The sequence below is a fragment of the Ovis aries genome, chromosome 4 (assembly GCF_016772045.2).
Source record: "Ovis aries strain OAR_USU_Benz2616 breed Rambouillet chromosome 4, ARS-UI_Ramb_v3.0, whole genome shotgun sequence".
NCBI lineage: Eukaryota > Metazoa > Chordata > Mammalia > Artiodactyla > Bovidae > Ovis > Ovis aries.
Genome location: NC_056057.1, coordinates 95,351,016 through 95,373,655, shown reverse-complemented (window position 1 = coordinate 95,373,655; position 22,640 = coordinate 95,351,016). Strand labels below are relative to the sequence as shown.

Sequence of the window (22,640 nt, the reverse complement as noted above, 5' to 3'; positions counted from 1 at the left end):
ATTCAGGTATATTTCATAAGTAACTGTTTACCTATAGAACTAAAAATTTGCTTGCTAAACCTAGATTCCTGGTCAGAAAGGAAACAGAATAGCTTGATGAAACTAACAATGAACCAAGAAGTGCAATTACATATCCTACAGAAACGTAGTCATTTCTCAAATCTTAGCATGTTTCCAGGTAACAGTTATTTCATCATAACTTTCAAAGTAAAACTATCTGAACTTCAGACATTGTTTGTTAACTAATGATGCAACAGAAGCCTCTGTACTTTCTTAAGTTAATGATGTAACATGAAATTGGTTAGGACAAATGACTAGGCTAACTTAACTTCTTGATAATGTTTCCTTTCCCTTTCTGTGTGCTTTTAGAACTTGATAATACCTACAAATGTGTATGTACCATCTTCTCTTAGGGAAGTAGATATAGTTGAAATATTTTACAAGCTGCCCTGTTTCCTCCAGAGGAAGATTGGGTAAGAATTTTAATCAGTCGTGTGGGGTGACCCATTTTCAGGTCATCAACAATGTAATTACTGTTGCAGTGTGCTTTAAACATTTTGAGAGGTAGTTGCTCCTGCAGAGTAGGCAAGGGTTTGTTTTTGAATTGTAATAGATAGCTGCAGAACTATACAGAAGAGGAAATAAGATAAATCCAACCTCACTGTTCTTTTTAAACCCTGCCTCGATAGTATGTAAGCAAGCATACCCTTCTTTCCGAGCCAAATTTTGATCTCTTAAATATTAAGATGTGTAAATTTAGATTAAGTGTTTTGATGATTAGGTCTTGGGGTTTTAAAATATATATCTATGTATACTTTTTTGTTTAATGTTGCTAGGTATATTTTTTAATTATATAAATGCTCCTTGAGTGTAAGAAGGTCCAGGTGAGCAAAACTAAAGAAAAATTAAAATGTCTTATAATCCTGTCCCTCAGTGGATATTATTATTTACATAAAGAACATAAAAATGTACTTTAAAACATTTTTCTCTAAATATTTAAGTATATATGCAATGTACTTTTACAGGCAAACTGTAAATTCCAAACACAGTTTAAGGGAGTTTTCAATAGTTACCTGACTGCTTGACATGTAACTGAAAAAGTCCTTTTAAAAACAATTTTCATCTTTAAGTAAGTAAATTAACTCCTTAATTTACTTAGATCTTAATTCCTCTTTGGAAAGAGAAGGAATATTAACAGCCTCCTGGGGAAGTTACCAGCTTATTCTTACAAAGCCATCATTGTTCCAAACATCTTAATAAGCTCATCTTTTGGAATTTTACATTCTCTTTGAATATCATGAGTGATGGCGAGTCTTGATGCTTTGAAGCTGGATATAAATTTTTGAAATGGCTAAAGGTCATTTAATTCCAGAGAATAAGATGAACTGAAAAACTGAGTAACATCAGTTGAAGTCTTTAATGATACATGATTATGAAACTGACTGAAGTTTAAGAGTTATGATTTACTTTTTAAACTGGCCCTTTGGGCTCTTTCAGAAAGAAATTCTAAAACTCCTTTAATCAGTTGTAACATCATTGAAATATTTGCATCGTCTTCCAGAGAGACTGCTTTGATATAAATCACATTTGAATCTCTTAAGTTCTGATTTATTTGAAGGTCCAGGCTTTTCTCTCCCCATTCAGAAACTAGAATGAGAGCAATGCTCCTGGGCATGTCACCGCGTAGTTAGGAGGGTCTGATTGGTCAGTGGACTGATTATCAGGAAAGAATGGTTCTGGTCCCAGTTCTCCTTGACTCTGATGATACTTACCTGAATTGTTTCCTCTTCTAGAAAATGAGATAATGTAATTAAATGGACTGTGTGCGTGTTTGATATTGACCAGTGTATTAAATATTCTGGATATATGATATATGGCATTCCACCAGATACTTAGGAAGGCTGTAAAAGGCTTTCACCAGTTGGGAGGAAAAAAATATCAGTGTATTTAAAATACTGCATTTGCTCTAGTGACAGCATTTCATTGCTTTTTAGGAGAAGTGTGACTCAGCACCTCAATTGAGGAAGAGAATATATGGAGGAGATAGATGTTTACACGAATTGTGTCTCATGTTTGAGAATAGAGTCTTTACAAAGCTTCAGAGAGGTGAAGGTGAACATAAGGACTTTATAAATGCTCTTTCAAAACCCCAAGTAATGCCCAGTCCATGAGGATTTTGTGCTATGCAAAGAAGTTGCTGCAGAGACTGTCATAGTCCGTACTCTAGATTCACGCTTTTCAGTCATTACACATGTGTCCAGCTAAGGAAAAGCTTTTACCTATCTAAGGAAACAGACTTGCAGTTGCTGCCTGGGGGGAAATAAAGATGAGTGATCCCGTATATAAAGAGGTCACATAGAGCAATTTTTTTCCTAAAAATGAAAAATGACCAATTAGCATAGAATACAAAATAGTTTTGTATCCAATCCAAAGAATGCAAAGATTAAAAAATAAGAAAATATATGACTTTCTAAATTGGCAAGTTAAGCATTGTTGGCAAAGGTATTATGATACAGCCAACCTAGCAGTATATGTTGATAAAATTTCATATCCTTTGAATGATTTTACTTAAAATAAGGAAATATTCAGACCTGTACACTAAGATTAATGCACAGGAGTATGTAAATTGCAGTGTTATTTTTAAAACTTAAAAGTTGGAAGCAACCTAACGACTCAGTTGATAAATAAAGTAGTTAAATTTTGGTTCCTTTTATCCCCCACCTTTCTTACGCCACATAGCATGTAGGACCTTTAGTTCCCCAACAAAGGATAGAACCTGTGCTCCCTGCAGTGGAAGCATGGAATCTTAACCACTGGATACTGCCAGGAATGTCCGAATTACAGTACATACTAATGGACAAAATATTTTACAGCCATTACTCATATTTTAATATTTTAACACCATGTTTATTTTTTAATTTATTTTTTAATTGAAGGATAATTGCTTTATAGAATTTTGTCATCTTCTGTCAAACCTCAACATGAATCAGCCATAGGTATACATATATTCCCTCCCTTTGGAACCTCCCCCTCCATTTCCCTCCCCATCCCACCCCTCTAGGTTGATACAGAGCCCCTGTTTGAGTTTCCTGAGCCATACAGCAAATTCCCGTTGGCTGTCTATTTTACATATGGTAATGTAAGTTTCCATGTTACTCTTTCCATACATCTCACCCTCTCCTCCCCTCTCCCCATGTCCATAAGTCTATTCTCTGTCTGTTTCTCCACTGTTGCCCTGTAAGTGAATTCTTCAGTACCATTTTTCTAGATTCCGTATATGTGTTAGAATACAATATTTATCTTTCTCTTTCTGACTGACTTCACTCTGTATAATAGGTTCTAGGTTCATCTACTTTATTAGGACTCAGATGCATTCCTTTTTATGGCTGAGAAATATTCCATTGTATATCTGTACCACAACTTCTTTATCCATTCATCTGTCAGTGGACATCTGGTTGCTTCCATGTTCTAGCTGTTGTAAATAGTTAACACTATCTTTAATAAAAGAACACACAAGAGGGAATCCTCTGGTGGTCCAGTGGTTAGGACTTGGTACTCTCACTGCCAGGGGCTCAGGTCAGGGAACTAAGATCCTGCAAGTTGCACACAGGACAGCACAGCCCCCCCAAAAGATAAAATAGTGTAACTATAATTTTTTTCTAGGCAAATACCAAGTTTGAATGCCAAATTTTGGCTGTAGTTATCCATGGCTGTTAAAGGAATTAAAGCCATTTTCCTGTAATTCCCAAATAATCTATAGGAAGTTCCCTTTTATTATAAAAGTAAGTATTTAAGAAACTTATGGCAAGTGTGTGTCTTTTGGATGTCCTGTCTGCATCTTTGTCGGAGTCTATGCTTTTCCTATCTGTTGTTCCAGAAAGCCATCAGGCAGTGCTTGGTCAGAATTCTCAGTTTGCTAAGGGCCTGCTGGCCCCCATGTTTCCCACCACTCCCCTTAATTTTTTTCCTTCAGTTTTAATTACTTGTGCATGTAAGTGTGACACACTGAAGTGACTTAGCAGCAGCAGCAGTGTGTAAGTGTACATACTGTGTCCTTTGTCTCTCTGCTTACAGTCTGGTTTACTCCATCTTGGAGCATCTTTGCACCTTTACATGTAACCATTCTCCACTCCTCTCTTCTCCTTTTTGCCTTCCCCTTTTCCCTTCTCCTGTCCTGTTACTTTGAGCAATCCTTACCTGCTCTTTTCAGTCTGACTCTTCCGCTTGTTCTCCTTTGTTCCATTTTTCTCTTCATGTGAACCAAAAAGACCCCTTTGTAGCTATTAACAACAGAAATCCTTTTGATTGTGTTAGAATACAATATTTATCTTTCTCTTTCTCTCTCTAACCCAAGGGGTAAAAATTATGTCTTTAATAAAATATGACATAAAGTATTGGATTTAAGGCTTTCAGCCTTTAAAGGTCTTGAAAAGGTTGCTTCAAGATCTGCAGTAGTATCCATCAGATCTACCTATGTTACTTGAACAATAGCATCCAAGAGAATATTTTAAAGTTGTCATTGAACCTTATTTTTAAATGACTACTGGCTAATATATTAAGAGACATGCATTCTACTGATTTCAGATAGAACTATAGAGTATTACAGAATCTTTTATAAGTAACCTTAAGACAAGCTCAAGAACTCTGTCACCATTGATACTTTCTTAAAATGGAAAACGGTGTAGTAAGAGCCAGCTAACAAATCTAGAAACTAACTACAAAGTACTACATGTGTGTATCTCCGTGTGAACAGTGAGGAGGACCTTCTCCCAAGAGCAGGCTACACGCACTGTGTGTCTGGACTGTAATTTGATAATACCAAAGCTGACTGCGTAAAAGGAGTGGTTGGTTGAGAGCAAGATTCTGGAGAGACCACGTCATGGTTTGCCAAGTGTTGATAGAATGGCTAGGGGAAAACCAAGCTCATTCCACAGTATAATTGATGTCAGTAGCATATGGCAGGAGGTAGTCAAATCCATTTAAGTAAATAGAAACAGAATGAAAGTCATGGGCAATAACAAAAATTAGAATGCTATTTTGAGCCATACCAGTGGCCTTTACTAGTTCAGACTATCATAAATAGAATGGTTTTAGGTCATTCTGTTCCAAAAGGAAACTAGACTAGATAACCTCAGACTTCGTTCTGAAATTCCCAGTCTGCTGCCAGTTCTTAATTAAAAAGGTATTCTGATGATCAGTGTACCGTATTCTTTTTATTTGTGCCAGTGATTAAGGGAAATGGTTTCACCTTTTTCATTGACAGATTAAGCAGACTCTTCTGGCATAATACACTTTTTATTTCACCATGGCCAGAAATTACCTCACAGTATTTTTGGGATGGAGTTCTATAATATGGTGTATGACTAACTCTAGAGCTTAGAATACTTACCATTTTCCTTTGTGTCTTCCTGGTTGGGAACATTGTATAGTTACTCCCTCAGGAACTAGTGTGAGTGACTTTGAGTGAGTGATGTTTAGTCAGAAGTGGACCAGGATTTGGAATAGAGAGGAGTGTCATTCATGAGAGGTTTGGGGTCAGTCAATTAACAAAGACTGATTTGAACCATTGTATTTCCACAAATAGAATGAATTCTTAGACTGAGGAAGCTAAAGTCCATTAAGATCACCAATATACTTCTCTACTTTTGTAACTTTGGGTTTGAATGTAGTTCCTGTTTAAAAATAGTTAAATGCTACTGTGTAATGATCTATATTTTTTGAATTCCAATAGAGAGAAACAAGGTTCTAGTAGAAGAGTTTGGAGAAGGCAATGGCAGCCCACTCCAGTACTCTTGCCTGGAAAATCCCATGGACGGAGGAGCCTGGTAGGCTACAGTCCATGGGGTCATAAGGGTTGGACACGACTGAGTGACTTCACTTTCACTTTTCACTTTCATGCATTGGAGAAGGAAATGGCAACCCACTCCAGTGTTCTTGCCTGGAGAGTCCCAGGGACGAGGGAGCCTGGTGGGCTGCCATCTATGGGGTCGCACAGAGTCGGACACGACTAAAGTGACTTAGCAGCAGCAGCAGCAGTAGCAGTAGAAGAGTTTTCTTAAAAAAAAGTTAAGATAATGCTATGAGACCATAAGCCATTGTTAAAAGCTCTCTTTTTACTGGTGTTCTGAAAATGAAATTTTGGGGGATATGATTTTGGAAAGATTATGTTTGGCAACTGAGGTAGAACCTACTTTCTTGTAAAATGGATACAGCTTATATTATTTCTTCAAATCAGCTCAACAAATTTATCAGCTACCAGCTATGTGCAGGGCATTAGTCTAGATGCTAGGGACACAGAAGTGAGCAGATTGGTTTCTTGACCCTTAAAACCTTTTGGGGTAAATGAAGATGGAGGGCTGATAAAGCAAAAATTTTAATGTCTTGATAGGTTTATTCAGAGAATTGATGTAATAGAATTAACAATCATGACAGCTGTCTTAGATTAGATTTCAGGAAGGGGATCTTTGACAAAATAATTTAAGCTGGGGTTTAAATGAAAAGGGGAAAAAAGCCAGCCCTGATCTTCCAAGGTCAGGGATAAGAGCATTTTAGGCAGAAAAACTGTGAAGACAAAGACACCAAGGCAGGAACTTAGCTGGCATGCTCAGGGAAGAGAGATGAGGCTGGAAGGCTGGGTAGAGAGTGAGATATGAGAAAGGGTCCAAATGGTAGGCAGGGCAAGGCCCTATTAGGGCTTTGTAGGCCAGGTTAAAGGGTTGAGTTATATTTTTAATGCAATGGAAAAGATCATTGCAGTGTTTTAAACAGGTTCAGTGACCACTCTGCTGTTGTGGGGAAATAGTAGAGATACTAGTGGGTTGGATCAAGGTGCCAAGGTTGAAAATCTGTGGTGTAGGTCCACGTTACTTTGAAGAAATCTGTCTGTATTAAGGAGAGCATACAAAGGAGGCTAATACCTAGAGGAAGATAAAAGGAAGGCTTTGCTTTCTATTTCTTGGAGATTTCAAAGGACGTTTATATGCTCATTGTAGGGAGTTGTCTAGAAGAGAGGGAAAGCTTGGTGATGTTTGAGGTCAGGAGGAGGGTGAAGGAGTGGTGCCTTCGACACTGTAGGAAGGGACAAGATAGAACTGGTACTTGAGAGGACCATGGACATATGAGCAAGCTGTTCAGGCAGGAGAGATTAGCATGGGGGGGTTGTTGGGGACAATGAGGGGTCCTGCTGATTAGCACCCATTTTCGCATGGAAAACACACAGGGCTGTTAAGTCCTATTAAGTGAGAAATGGAGGACCAAAGGGAAGGAGAGATTTGCAGCATACTGGTAAAATGTACAAATCATTGGAGAATGGGGGAGCAAGCTACTACAGAAAGGAGAGAGGAAAATTGTAGGGAATGTTGAGTCCACAAAAGATTAGAGAGCATATTTTTAAAAACTGGTGCATTTGTTTACTTAACATCTCTTCTCCCTGCCAACCCAGTAGATATAAACTCTATGAAGACAGTCCCTGGGTATGGTTCACTAAAAATCTATCTCCCCAACTCAGGACTTGGTGCATTGCCTGTTCAGCAGAAGAATATTGTTTGAGTCAGTGAGTGAATGCCTATTTAGTGGCATCCTCAAGTCCCAGTATAGAGAATTGTGAATGATTGGTGTCCTTCCGTTGTGGATGGGCATTTTGGAGGGGAGAGGGCAGGGAATTAATAGAGTGCTAGAGAATGATGATGGTGATAGCGCTTAGACTTAGTATGGAGAAGGAGTGAAAGTAGGGTGGTAGGTAGGAAGGCTACAATCCATAGGGTTGCAAAGAGTCGGAGACGACTGAGCGCGTGTGCATGAGCGCAGGTACACAGGCAGGAAAGGGGGAGGGCCAGTGGATTAGAGCTCACAGGCCAAAGAATTGTTCATGGGGGTGGGAAGCACTTTGACAAGCATAGGTGACTGTCATCGGAGAGGGGATGTCTGAATTTGTGATTTTGAAAGTGAAGCCGTCTGTAGAGATGAAAGACTTCAAAAGCATGTCCTGGGAGTGTGAATGAGATAGAACTGAGGAAAGATCATTGAGGAGAAGCTGAGATAACTGAAAGGCTAGGGTGAAGAGGATGGTCTGTATAGGCAGTTATGTCACTAAAAATGACAGGAGTTGATGGGGGAGAAACTTGGGGGCCAAGTGCTGAAGTTCTCACTGAAAAACCTGTTGTTCACAGTTTGTAATATCTAAGTCCACTTAGCTTCATCTTGCTGTAAAGCCAGAGTGAAAATAGCAGTCAGTTTCATTTCCCTTCCCCATATCACCTCTGAGGGGTAGCTTTGCTTTTATTCATGCTTGCTTCTGTGAGAAGATTCACCCGTTTCCTTCCTGAAGCTGGCTGATGTCAGTTTTAATTCTACTTTTGGCAATTTATGATTATACAGTCTTTGCATTTGCTGCATAGAAATCCTACCTCACTCACTGTTTAGGTTAGCTCCTACTTTAACTATAGTAGATAACCTCTAGCTTTAGAGCTGATTAGTTATTCTGACGTTTTCTGGGCATAAAATTCACTTTCCCTTTAGGACTGGTGGTCTAATGAAAACATATATTCTTAGCTTCATTTTTCTTTAGTTAAATGAAATTCATTTAAAACTTTAAAAACTAAATAATATCTTAGTTCCCTTGGAAAAACTTGTTCACGCAGTTGAAGATTTTGTTCATATTCTTGTGAATACCATGGTTGGTGAAAACCATATTCCTAGAAGGAACTTTGGTGTTTTATACCATCCAGTTCCCTTATTTGAAAGATGATAAAAATGAGACCTAGGAAGGCAGAGATACAGAACTGCTGACTAGTTGCAGAGTCTGCCTTCTAGCTTCCATTCTAGTGTTTTTTCCATATGCCAATGCAATCAGAACAGTCTTTTTAATAATAAATGTTAGAGTGGCTGTATTTTCCATTTCCAATGTGATAGGGTTATTTAAAAAAAAAACACTAATATCCCATAATCAAAATACCTTCTAATGAGCTTGACAATTCCTGAAGGATTAAGAGAAGGTTATATTGGGGCAGATATTTTCCTTTTTAGGATGAGGAAAGTGATGTGAAATTATGTGCCTGAACTCTATCAGCTAATAGTAACATTACTGAGTACTTACTGTGTGCCAGTTACTGGTCACATGCTCTGCATATATTCATTAAATCTTGGTGACACGCCTGTGATGTGTGGATACCATTACTTAACCCAGCTTTATGAACAAGGAGACAGAAAAGCTAAGAGATTCAGTAGGTCTAAGTGGAACTTAGGCAGCCTGACTGGCGCCTGATTTTTTAACCCCAACTTTGTATAGTTAGTGGCAGAGACTTGAAATTAAGTCTCGAAATTTCACGTCCAGGGTGTTCTGCTCATACTCCCCTGTCTCTGACCGTGAAAATAAATCCTGTCTGATTGAGTCAGTGTGGTTATATGAGTGACCAGGAGAGTGAAAGATAAACTGTGGAGACAGGGAAGAGAAGGCGATCTTCCAAAAAATGGAACTGCCAGAGAGTAGGTTTTGGTAATCTACTAGGCTGGTAGAAGAGTTTTTCTGTTGAAGGATAACACTTCACCTTTTCTTAGTTATAAATAAACTTTTCTTATCCATCCAGCCCATTCCTCAGATTCCATATTATCAGAGAGAAAGGAAGAAACAGGAAAGAGGACCCCTTGTTGAGTTTAGATCTCCTGAACACACACAAGATCAGTGCAGAAGCTCCCATGACACAGGGCAGTGAGTGAGCTTCTTGCTTGGTTCCTCACCCAAGAAGAGACCGGCCCAGGTCCATCTCTCCTGAGTAGGAAAGGCTCAGCTCTTGGAAGAGACTTCTGCCCGGGTGCAGGCTGCCACGGGCTGGGCCTGGCTATCTGAGGTAAGATGAAAAATCTATCTGAGGATGTGCTGGTGCACAAAGCTGGCAGCAGAGCTGTCGCCATGAAGCTGGCAGCATCCACCCCCCTTTTGCAGCTGGAGCATCCTAATTCCAGTCACCTCCTGCACGCTAGGAATGAAGACCCAAGTTATTGCCCTTAAAAATTTATAGTCTGAGACACTGCTAGGGAAGATAGGATTTAATCTTTAATAAATATATTTAAAATAATTCTATCTACTTTAAAAATAGAGAATTGATCATTTTTATTCTGAATGGTCTACTTTATATGGGTATTTGTCCTGAAGATGGAACACCAGAGTAATTTAATACTTTCTCACAGAGATTCATAAGCTTATAATTAAATTGTATCAGCCACAGCTGCCCCAACCATCTGAAGTCCAGGTTCATTTCTTCTCTAGGATAAAGTTCTCATTTCTGCCTTTCGTGCATTTCACCCATATGCCTATACCTTAGGGTGGATTTACCTTGTTTCATGGGTCACCTTGTTTGACCTCTCATTTCTTCAAGATTATTCTGGATGCAATTTCTGGATAGGTGATTGTCCCTTGGTATTTCATTCTATCCACAAATTTGATCACTAAAAATATCCCCACGAATAAAAGGAACAAAGATGGAAAGTATGGTTAATTTCTGCCTCCTTTATTTATTTATATATTGATCCAGTATCAGTTATTCAAAAGTGTGTACACTTTGTACAGGTCCCCTCCTGGGATTAGATACAGAAACAGTCTCAAATTAAAAAAAAAACAGACAAACAGTTTTCAGCATGACTCGGCATGGTATTATTTACTTTCTCTGCTTATTTGCCTGTGGGTCAAGAGATTTGTTACTCTAGAGCAGTTGAGTGTTGGAGTGAGTGAAACAAGCAAAAGCATGGCGTATTTTCCTATTTTAATAATCTGTGCTTTTATTTTCTAAGATGTGTAGTTTTGCATCAGCTTAGCATGGTTTGGATTCCTCCTCCAGAATTACAAATCTCCTGATTTCCTTCTGATAAATGATAGAGGACAGAGGGGGTAAGCTGTCCAGCTAAATGTTTGTACCTGTTGTCCCCCTTTTTATAAGTGCTTGAGCCATACCAGAGAATAACTGTCCAAAAAATTGGAACAAGTTCTGAATTTTATCTGAACAAATCACTGAAATGTACCATTAGAACATGTCTGGTAGTGAATAAAATCTTATGTGGATTAAAAATGACTTGCTGCTTCCACTTGTCATGTTTCCATAAAAGCAGTTTTCAAAACATGTTCTCTTAAAATATCTTCAAAATAGTTCCTGGTCGAATGGAAACAAGTGTTGGGAAAATTCTGTTGTTGCAGACAAATTCATCAGGGTGGTGATAGCTTTGCCAGAAGGAAGGAAAACGTGCCAGGGCAAACACGCTCAGTCCTGAGAACGTTCCTTCCCTGAATTCCTAGCTTATTCTTTATCCGTCTCCTCCCCTCCTCGTGCAGAAGTTCCACTGTTGCCATCATTATCCAGAATGTAAATAGCTTTGCCAGAAATGCTTCCCACAGCTTGTCCAAGAACAAATGTAAAGGACGTGTGTATATATATATATATATGTGTGTGTGTGTGTATATATATAGACACACACACATACCCCTTTCCATTTATTTGCATTGGGTAATTTTTCTAACAATAGAAAAAGACTGGTGTAGGAAGAGATGACTGTACTATGGAAATTGTTTTTTGGTAGAATTGGTCTGGCTGTGCTTGTTTCTCAGTGGCAAGGTTATAAACTCCATTTCTGCCTACTTTGGAATAGTCAGCAGATTTTTGTGTCTCTTTGTGGTATTTTAGCATGTTAGCAGCTTTGTATTACATTCTCCAGAATACTTCTGTACCTAAACTGTGCCCTCACAGAGTTAATTTCCTTAGTGGACTTAACCATTGGCCATTTCTCCTTAAGTTCTCTGTTCTCAGAGCTCTGGCCATTGTTATTAAATCCTAGATTTTAGAACTGATCACCCTTTTACAAACAGAATAAGAGTAGGGGGTTTGGAGATCATGTCGTCCAGCTTTCTCTCTTTGCAGGTAAAGAAACAGGCCCACAGAAATGTAGTGACCTGATCAAGACCTGCAGTTAAAAGGCAGAGTTGGGACCAGAAGCCAAGCCCCGATTAGCATTTTGACCCTTCCAGGCAGGTTCTGCTCTCCACCTCACAGCTAGATGGGATTCAGCAGGGACAATGGGGACTGGGCTCCAACCTATTTGTTACTAAAGAATATGTTTACTGAGCCCTTTTTGGCTCTCTTTTTTATGTAGTTTTAGACTCAACCAAGCCAAAATCTAGATTTAATTGAAAACAGTGTGGAAACTGTATTGATGCCAAATGTAATCTCCAGACCTTGTACAAGGAGTCAGGCACCATATTCTTTCAGAGACAGTTTGGATAAATGTTTCAGGCTTGTTTCACCGTGGCTGTTTCCTTGGCTTATACTTTTGAGGTCCCCTGTGACATCACATTATTGAAGCTTCATTCTTTTTATTATGGAAATATAGTTAATTTACAAAGTGGTATTAATTTCTACTGTACCAAGTGATTCAGTTATACATCTTTTCCTTTTTTAATATTCTTTTCCATTGTGGCTTATCATAGGATATTGAATATAATTTCCTATCCTATACAATAGGACCTTGTTGCTATCCATCCTGTGTATAAAAGCTTGCATCTGCTAAGCCCAGCCTCTCTTTGGCAACCACCCATATGCTCTCTACATCCATGATTCTGTTTCTGCTTCATAGATGGACTCATTTGTTCATATTTTGGATTCCACATATAAGGGATATCATGTGGTATATATTTGTCTTTCTCTTTCTGTCTTACCTCACTTAATATGATAATCTCGAGTTGCATCCATGTTGCTACATATGGCATTGGTTTGTTCTTTTTTATGGCTGAGCAGTATTCCGTTGTATATACACTGCATCTTTATTGCTTCATCTGTCAGTGGACATTTAGGTTGTCGGCATGTCTTGACTGTTGGGAATAGTGCTGCTGTGAACCTGGGGGAGCTTGTGTCTTTTTGAATTAATAGTTTTGTCTGGGTATAAGCCAGGAGTGGGGTTCCTGGATTAAATGGTGATGCTCTATTTCGTTTTCTGAAGGTTCATTCCTTCTAGCCCACTTGCATTGCTGCGGTCCCGCTTCTGGTACAGAGGTGGAGGTGGTTTTTTTTTGTTTGTTTGTTTTCTTTTAGTTTTAATTGGAGGATAATTGCTTATGGTGTTCTGTTGGTTTCTGCCATACAACAGCAGGAGTTAGCCAGAAGTGTACATATGTCCCCTCCCTCAGGAGTCTCTCTCCCACTCCCCATCCCACCCCACACCCTCTAGTTTGTCATTAGCTAGCTGTTTTTCTCTCGCAGTTTGTCCCACCCTCATCTGTCCTCTGCTGTGCCCACAAGTCTGTTGTCTATGTCTGTGTGTCTATCCCTGCCCCACTAATAGGTTCATCAGTACCACTTTTCTAGATTTCATATATATGTCTTAATATATGGTATTTGTTTTCCTCTTTCTGACTTACTCTGTGCAACAGGCTCTGGGTGCGTCCACCTCACTGGAACTTGTGGAGAAAATATCCTTACCACTGAGAATGAAGCACTGTTAATATTTGTACATTTTTGTTTCCAGTTTTTTTATCTGTGTGCACACTTTAGAAAAAAAGCAAATAATATGTAAGCACATTATCTCTTTTTAGTATATGTGCTGCCAAAGCAAGCACCATCTCTTTTTTAAAGGAATATAATTCTATAAATTAAATTCATCCTTAATCACTGTTCCCCACTCCCACCATGACCTTGACCCTGCACCCTCACTGAAATAACCACTATTGTAAATGTGGTATATGCTGGTCCAGTAGAGTTTTCTGTTGTTGTTACTACGGAGAATGTGCAGTGTTGCTTTGTTTTCATTTATCTGAATGGTGTCATGATGCGTATGTATATCATCCTGCAGTTTTTTTGTTTCCCCTCAGCCTTAGCTCTGTCCTAATTGATACATACTGACCTAGTTCACTACCTCAGCTGTACAGGACTCCCAGTACAAGGATGTGCAACATCTCCCCAGCCCCTTGGTGATGGGGTTGAACTTAGTTCTTGGTTTTTATAAACATCACAGCAACAGGTATCCTCACGGGTCTTGTTGAATACATGTATTAGTGTTTTTCTAGGTTTAGGTAGAATTTCTCTCCTGCCTTTTCTTCTCTTAACATTAAGGCATGAGTATTTCCATTGGCTTACTGTAATCTCCTTATAAACACATACCTTGTGAATCTAGACTTTGAGACATCTTTAATGAAAAATTAATATGGCATAGTAATTGGACACAAATCCTTTTGCATCATAGTAATTTAAAGATTGCATGGACTTTCTTAATGGTAGGTAGATAAAGCATTAAGCTATTTTAACACCAAAGATTAAAGAACAAAAATCGGAACCATGATTAGTACTTGGAGTGGCTTGAGCAAGTAAGGGTTGGAATGCCTGGGACTTCATACAGTCTAATCCTCATTTTCTGAGTCTAGAGAAACTTCTTAGATTTTTGGAGCTGACCTCTGTCGCTCCTCATCCTTGAGAATCCTCCTTTGATGCCACTGTCTGCCTCTTTCCTCAAACCTTCCTCTCCTCATGCATGCTTCCCTGCCGCCTCTTTGTGCATCTTGCAATTATTTTTCGTGTCTCCTGTCCCACTGCTCCTGTCTCATGACCTCCTCAAGAATAGTGTACCGTCTTTATTTGGTTTTGTACCCTGAATAAGCACAGTGCCTGATACACAGATGTTGAACAAATATATTTTGAATGAATGAAAGAGGTGAATGTGAGCTATGGGGGTGAGGGAGGGTGGGATTGGGATGTGGTGATGCTCACCTTAATAAGGAACTTCAATTTATTGAAACTAGGGAACTGAATAAGGAAGTCTTACAAGGAAGTTAGGTGGTAAAGATGACAAAATGACAGCTTTGACAGTGGATCTCTGCTTTAGAAGACTGTCATTTGCTTGTCTACAAATTGATGAAATCACAGGTTTTGTGTTAGAAAATAATTTCTTTTCAGAAGTTAAATACCAATACGTTTGTTTAAAAGTCTATACCTACTTGTTTTTCTAGGAATAAATCAAAAAGCTTGAATCCCCGACAAATATAGCCATCTTACAGAATTTTTTTAAACACCTTGCCCAATTTCTTGGTTGCCCCAATTTTAATCAAAACTGGGTTTCCTGGAATGAGTAGACTAAAGTTAAAGGAAATATTTTGGTCACTGTTCTTATGAAATCCTTTGTGGTTTGGAAGCGGTACTCCTTCAGTGTTTCAACAGCTTCATTCATGTTCCGCACAGAGTGTAGCACAATGATGCCAGTAACTGAGCTTCAGAAGGAGAAGTTCAAATGCAGAACCTCCACATTTAGAAATTGAACAATAAAACTTTGGGGGAGGAAAGTCAGAGTAACTTTCTTAACTTTTATCATGGCACTAGTTATAAACCATTTAATACTATAAATTTTCTTGCCAAGTACCATCATAACTCAGAAAATAATTCTTTTAATGATTATTAGAAGCTTCATTAGATTATTCTAATAATCTAATGACTATTAGAAGCTTCATTGCTCTCAAAGTTTGCCCATTTGACTAATAGAACGCTGATATATTTTAAGTAATTGACACTGTCAGGAGAATATAGTCTAATCAGTAAGCAAAGATCTAAGATTGGAAGTAATGAGTTATCCTAATACTGAAATTATTTCCAATACTGAAATACTTTAATTGTTCTCTGGATACTTTGTGCTGCTAATTAACATCTCTTTTTACAGGATTCATGAATAAAATTTTCCATCCCAACATTGATGAAGCGTAAGTATTTTAAAATGTTTAAATCTTAGCAGCAACTGCTCTTGATTAGAGTTTATGTATTGTAAAAAGTCTCAATTATCTCTTTGGATTTTATCAACAGATAGGACTGTAAGAAAGGTCGCTGACACTACAGAATCCAAGAATACGAAATTCTAAACCGCTTAGTTCAAAGTCTGCTATTGGACTATTTGGGTTTTCCCATTGTCACGAACGAGTCCTTCATTTCCCTTGATATCCAGCTAACATTTGTGCTGTTCCACACCTCCGTCTCTTTGTATAGACACAGTCCAGAGATTGGTCTTCAGTGTACAGAGTGTATTATTTTCAGCCCTGAAGTATTTCTCAGTTCTTGAGAGTAAAGCAAACAATTAATCAATCACAATTACCCCTTTCTTTCCAAAATTTTCTTAGTGGTATTTTAAAATGTGCTAAAAGTGCCTCCTATTTTGTACTTCAGGGCAACTTAGAATACTGTTTGTTCCACAGTTTTTCCTTCCTTCCTTCCATTAATTTTTGATATTACATGTATACACACGTGTGTACATATGAGGTATTCTGAACTCTGAGAGGTTGTATGTATATGTGTGTGTGTGTCTGTATCATGCCCCATTGTCTTTTAAAACTGTCAGTCATCCTAATAAGGATGTCTCTTGTGTAACTGCAGTATAGTCATAAGATTCAGGAATATGAATATTAATGCAGTACTTTTTCATCTACTGCCATATCTGGTAATGTACTTTTTAGCACTTTTTTCATTCATTAAAGGATCCAGTCTAGTATCATCTACTACATTTAGTTTTCATGTTTCTTTAAAGTAGCTCCATCTGAAACCATTCGTCAGATTTGTACAGAATTGACATTTTGGAAGAATAAAGACCAGTTATGTCATAGACTATCCCTCAATTTGGGATTGTCTGATTTTCCCTTATTAGGTTCAGAGGATGCTCTTAAGACCAGAAAACAGAAAGATAAGATTGTGTCCTCCCCAGGGTGTTCCATTTGGAGGCACACCAGTCTGTCTACCCTGATTACAGTGTTAATTCTCATCACCTGGTTATGGTGGTGTTTGGTTTCTCCATTGTATAGTTACTGGTTTTCCCTTTCAGTTTGCAGAGACGCTTAAGACTTTGTGTATATTCTGCTCCTCATCGTGTTTTTACCAATTGGGATTCTTTGGAGTTTTTTTTTCCGAATGATCTATTAAAAATATTTCTGATGATAAAATTGTCTGATACATGCAACTAACTTCCTGATTTTTTTTTTAATGCCATTCTTTCCATCTGTTTCAGGTCAGGAACTGTGTGTCTAGATGTAATTAATCAAACTTGGACAGCTCTCTATGGTGAGTTTGGCCATGGAATATTTTTTAGAGATGTTGAGACAATGCCTAAAAAAATGTTGTTTGGATTTTCTTCTCTGGTTTAAGATGTTTTGTTGGGAATGTGAAGGGATTTTGAAGGCCTGGTGGGAAAGTTTAATCAGTGAAAAAACATATTTTCTCATGAGTACAGACTTGGTTTAGCAGTGAAAGTTTGAAATAATCTTTAAGATTTTGAAATGAAGGTATACTGATACTTACATGCAGACACACAAATACAAACAGAAACATATATGTGTTACTCTGAACCACACTGTATACATGTTTATCTGTAATGCCTTTTAGTTTTGGGAAAACTCTTAGGAATGTCCCTTTGAAATGAAATGATGTAATTAGGAGGTTTGGGAGATCATCTGTTTCAAAAATCAAAACTTTGTTATGAAGCAAAGAATCATTTAGCCTTACCTTCATTGCTGAAACTGACATCTCTCAGTGAATCTGCCCGTAAATTGAGGTCACAGAGAGAGAGTATCAGGTCTTATTTCCCTGAGCTTGTAACTTGGTTGGGGAGCTAAAAATATTTTAAAATATATTTAAAGCTAATTAGGGATACAACAAATCAGTCTGTGTGTTCTCCCCACATGTCCAAGTTCTCAGGCTTCCCAGAGTCTCCCTGTTCTCATGCCCCCACTTCATCAGCAACCCCTGATGCTCCAGCTGGAAGTAATCTCTGGACATGGCTCAATTTTACAGCTCTTTTTTCGGGGGGGGGGGGGGGTTGGCTTTTGCTTTCTACTTAATGTTTGTTGTCTGTCCCTACGTTGTCCGTGCTACTGGATTATTTGCTGCCCTAAGGGCTGGCAGGGCACCCATCCGATTGGTCTTTTAAGTCCTGGCATGCCTAGCACAGTGCCTCGCACCAGTGTGTAAGAATGAATGGTCCAGACAGCAAACAGTTGCTGAGAGGTGCAGAGAGGGAAAGATCACATCAGGCAGGGGTTAAGCAGAGATGGCTGCCTCTTATAATGAGACCTGCTGGTGGTCTGAAGGTACACAAGACCCCTTATTCCAGCCTCCATCTGCGAGTCACCTTGCACTGACCTGGTGATAAGAACCACAGAGGTTGGTCATCAGCAGCACAGTTAATCCTCCTTTTTCCCTCCTCCCAGTTCTTTCAGAAGTAATTGCCTCTGCCTGGAGTTTTCCTCCCTGATCTCTGTGTAGTTGGCACTTTCTTTTCCCATCTCAAATATGCTCCCTTAGAGAAGCCTCCTTTCCTGGCCACTTCATCTAAAATAGCGTCCCTCCATAGTGCAGCACCCTCTATTTTAAAAACCTTAAAATTTGTTTATTGTTCATCTTGTCCTATCAGATTGTAAGCTCCACAAGACCAGGGACTTTGTCTCGTGTGTAGGCATATAGGTACAAGTGCCTAAGGCAGTACCTCGTGTATAGTAAGGGTTCAAATATTTGTTGAATTAGTAAGTGACTTAACCATGCCCAGTACTGTTTAACATGAGAGTTTAGGGAAACGGCAGCTTATAAGGAGATGAGGCAACAGGAAAGAACATATACTCTGAGGTTTATTAAATGAATTCCCTTCAAGATGGTTTTTTTGGTAAAAATGTCTCGTGGCAGGCTGCCTGGAATATCTGATGTAATGATGTGTTGTGTTAAACTGCATTCACATTTTAGAAATGTACATAACTAAATATTGCAAGCTGGTTCCAATTACAGTAAAGTAAATTGGACTTCAGTTTGACTAATTCTTTTACTGTTGACCAGAGGAGCTTTGGGGAAGAGGTTCGCTGATTCTCAAGCATCTCACATCTCAGAACAGATTTTTTTAAATGACTGTTTTATTGAACTTTAACTCACATACGTAAAATACACACATTTAAAGTGTATAATTTGATAGTTTTTAGTATATTCACAATTATTCACTATAGCACTGCCACATTTTTATCATAAAATATTTCCATCACTTCAAAAGGCAGTCCTGTACCCTTTAGCTATCACCCCCTCATTTCTCAGCCCCTCCCCCAGCCCTAGGCAACAATTAACCTACTTGTTGTTGGTATGAATTTGCCTGTTCTGGACGTTTCTTATAAATGGAATTATATTAATATAATAGATGGTGTTTTGTGATTGGCTTTTTCACTTCTTGCACTGTTTTCAGGATTCATCTATATTGTAGCCTGTATCAGTATTTCATTCCTTTTTATGGCCAAGTAATATTCCATAGCACAGATACCATTTTTATTTATCAGATGATAGACATTTTAGTTGTTTATGCCCTTTAGCTATTATGAATAATGCCTCTATAAATATTTGTCCACCCATAGTCTCTGTGGACATGTTTTCCTTTCTCTTGGGTATGTACCTAGGGTGATATAGTAACTTCGTTTAACCATTTGAGGAACTATTTTCCAAAATAGTACCATGTTAGATTCCCACCAACAGTCATAATATATGAGGTTAATAATAGACTTTCAAGCATAAGGCCAATATGACTAAGGTTTCATCACATCTATAAAATTTTAGAATATGTTCTTGTATTACCTTGCAAAGCACTTAGTAACAAGAATTAAACCACATTGATCAAAGCAAATTTAGATTTCCGAATTACATGTGTATGAGTTACCTTTAAGTGTTCCATAATACAAGAACACAAACACATAGGTAAGTGTAGGAAACCAGGAAGAAAATATTTTTAGAGTACAGTCAAAATGATACTCATCACGGGAGAACTGTTTTGACATTTTGCTGAAATCCGAACTATTCCTCAAGAAAATTCAGCATTTCTTCTATGAAAAGTCTTATTAGGAGCAGGTAACTACAATTTATATATTTAATAATAAAAGTACTGGTAGAAAGGATTGGTTCAGGTGACCTTGAGGTTTCTTTTAGACTTATCTGATCTTGAGATCTGAACTGAATTTTTATTACAAACTGCTAAATCCTCTGGCCGAAGGTTAGTTCATAATCGGTAAATTCTGAATCACTGAGTCTCCTGTTGTGATTCTTATTTTAGTTCAGTTAATAGGAGAAAGTTGGCAAGTTAACGTGGATATTCAACTGAAAAGCAAAAGGCTTAGCTTGGTAACCAAAACTTCTTTCAGCACCTCTACTATAAAATATGGTAAGGAGCAGGGAGGTACTTGTGAAATTTCCTGTAATTAACTTTGCCTCGGGTATGTACTGTGCAAAATGTATACATATTTTTATTGTAATGGCAGTTCCTAGTTGAAATTTCAGATTTATACTCATCATTACCTGATAATAAACAGTGTTTATGTTTGTAGCAAATTTAGTCCTTTATTCCTCTACCACCCTTAACTACCGCACGCAACCCTGCAAAAGAAAATTGATTTCTGGCAGCCCATTTGATGTACTGCCTCTGTTCTCCTGCTTTTCCTTTACTGAGTGTACATGCAGTTTGTTCATTCAGAAGCTCAAAATTGGTATAATTGTAGTTCAATCACCTAGTAATTTTAAATTTTATGTACCTTACCAGAGAACGAATTATAGTGGGTAATATGGTTAATTTTATAAAGATGCTGTTTGTCATCAATATGAAGTTACTGTTGAGTTTGGAGTTACTGTTGTTACTGTTTGCAACATCAAAAGGAAAGTAGCAGATGCCATCACAAGATTGATTTCATTTTGGCTTCCTGTATGATAGCATCCTTTTTTTACATCTCTTTCTGCTCTTGCAGGCAGCAGTGATAAAAGCTTGGAAAACTTACAATTCAGCCAAGGGAATCTGGATTTCAGTTTCAAAAACAACTGTAATTTTAAAGACTGGTGAAGGGAAAGTTCATTAAGCCATAGATAGCTTTCTTAGCTCCTCTTCTGTTTTCCAGTCTTCCTTTTTACTCCAAAATATATTTTATCCATCGTTGTATTTTCATCCCACACTCCTGGAAGGTCAGGTACCTTCACTGCATTATGCAACTTGAGTTTCTCTCTCACTCTTCTGGGCCGTGCGTACCTGACCCTCGCAAATTATGTTTCAGTCTCTAGCCTTCCTTTTACTCATTTTTGGACTGACTTGATAAATTACTTATTTGTGGATTAAGTGTGAACAAGTAATGTAGAAGACAGTTTTCTTATAAAATTGGGCATTTTATAATTTTATTCTCACCCTTAGGGTTGCTAGCCAATGGACTGGATACTCCTCTTATTTTGCTGGTGAGAAAAATCAACATTTGGGAAATTACTTCCCCTGGGGTCATTTGGAAAGTCAATAACAGACAAATGAAGTTGACTACAATGAAAGGAGTATTTCGGGGACCGAGATTAGAATTAGGCAGAAGAAACAATGCTTCTTTTACGAGGCATTTAGAAAAATTTTAAGTCATAAATTTACTTAATAGTACTGTGCTTTAAGCTGCTAAGTGAATTTAAGCCTTTGCATATTGGACATACATTGTTATTACACCCCTGTTTTCAATCAAGTAGTCTGTGAATCTTTCCAAACAACTCAGATTGTACCTGAGGGTAACTGTATCTTACAATAATGCTTTAGGCTGCTTTAGAGTTTTGCTTGGTTTATTTCTAGACGTTTTAGTGTAGTTGTAGAGATAAGAGATACATTTATCTGTCTGCATGGATGATTGACTCGCCAGCAACTACTGTTTGAACAGGCTTGAGAGCTCAGTATTGATCCATGTTGGAATCACAAATGTCATCCTGCTTTTGGAGCAGCTGGATTTCATTATGAGTCTCCTAGACTGAGGCCAGGTAGAACAGTTTAGTTTCTCGGACTGAGGGAGAGATGTCACCTGCAACAGACAAAAAAGAAATATGCTGGAGTTTGGGATTTGATGGTTTCTGCAGTGCTAGCTTCATGAGCCACCTCCTTTGTTTGCTTGTAGATATTTAGATTTGGTGTTGGCCTGTGGCCCAGGAATTTAATTAGCTATGCATGGAAAAATGGGGCCTTCTTGGGTTGAACAACTTAGCAGAAATTCATTAAAAACACCACATTCACATTTGCTGATGGTCAGCATTAGAACCATGGAGTAGTCCAGGCTTTGTGGTTCGTGGGACATGAACCAGGCTATGGTCCTAAAAGACAGCCATAGCCATGTTCTTCTTTCTTTGGGGCTATAACTGCAAAGAAAGTGATTGTGACTTTATAGATTTGTTTTCTCTTTGTTTGCTTGTGATCACTGTGTCTAGGTAAAATGTTTCCCCATCCATGGCCTCTTATCTTATAATTCCATGAAGTTATCTTGTTCTTTTCTGACATTAAAGACCAACTAAATTATTGCCTAGTAATTTAAAAATGAGTTTTAGTATGACTTTAAGAATATCCAACTAGCTGCTGCTGCTAAGTCGCTTCAGTCATGTCCGACTCTGTGTGACCCCATAGATGGCAGCCCACTAGGCTCTCTGTCCCTGGGATTCTCCAGGCAAGAATGCTGGAGTGGGTTGCCATTTCCTTCTCCAGTGCATGAAAGTGAAAAGTGAAAGTGAAGTCGTTCAGTCGTGCCCTACTCTTAGTGACCCCATGGACTGCAGCCTACCAGGCTCCTCCATCCATGGGATTTTCCAGGCAAGAGTACTGGAGTGGGTTGCCATTGCCTTCTGCAACTA

The 22,640-nt window shown here is 38.3% G+C and overlaps 1 protein-coding gene across 8 annotated transcripts in view; it reads left to right on the top strand.

Annotated features, from left to right (window-relative positions):
- UBE2H (ubiquitin conjugating enzyme E2 H) overlaps window positions 1-22,640 on the top strand; it is a 100,611-nt gene that overhangs the window by 58,739 nt on the left and 19,232 nt on the right. For all 8 annotated transcript variants that reach the window (XM_004008057.6, XM_042248824.2, XM_042248822.2 and 5 more), the window contains 2 exons: window positions 15,679-15,718; window positions 17,008-17,060. In XM_004008057.6, the coding sequence (XP_004008106.1) occupies window positions 15,679-15,718; window positions 17,008-17,060 (93 nt within the window). The remainder of the gene's footprint in view (window positions 1-15,678; window positions 15,719-17,007; window positions 17,061-22,640) is intronic.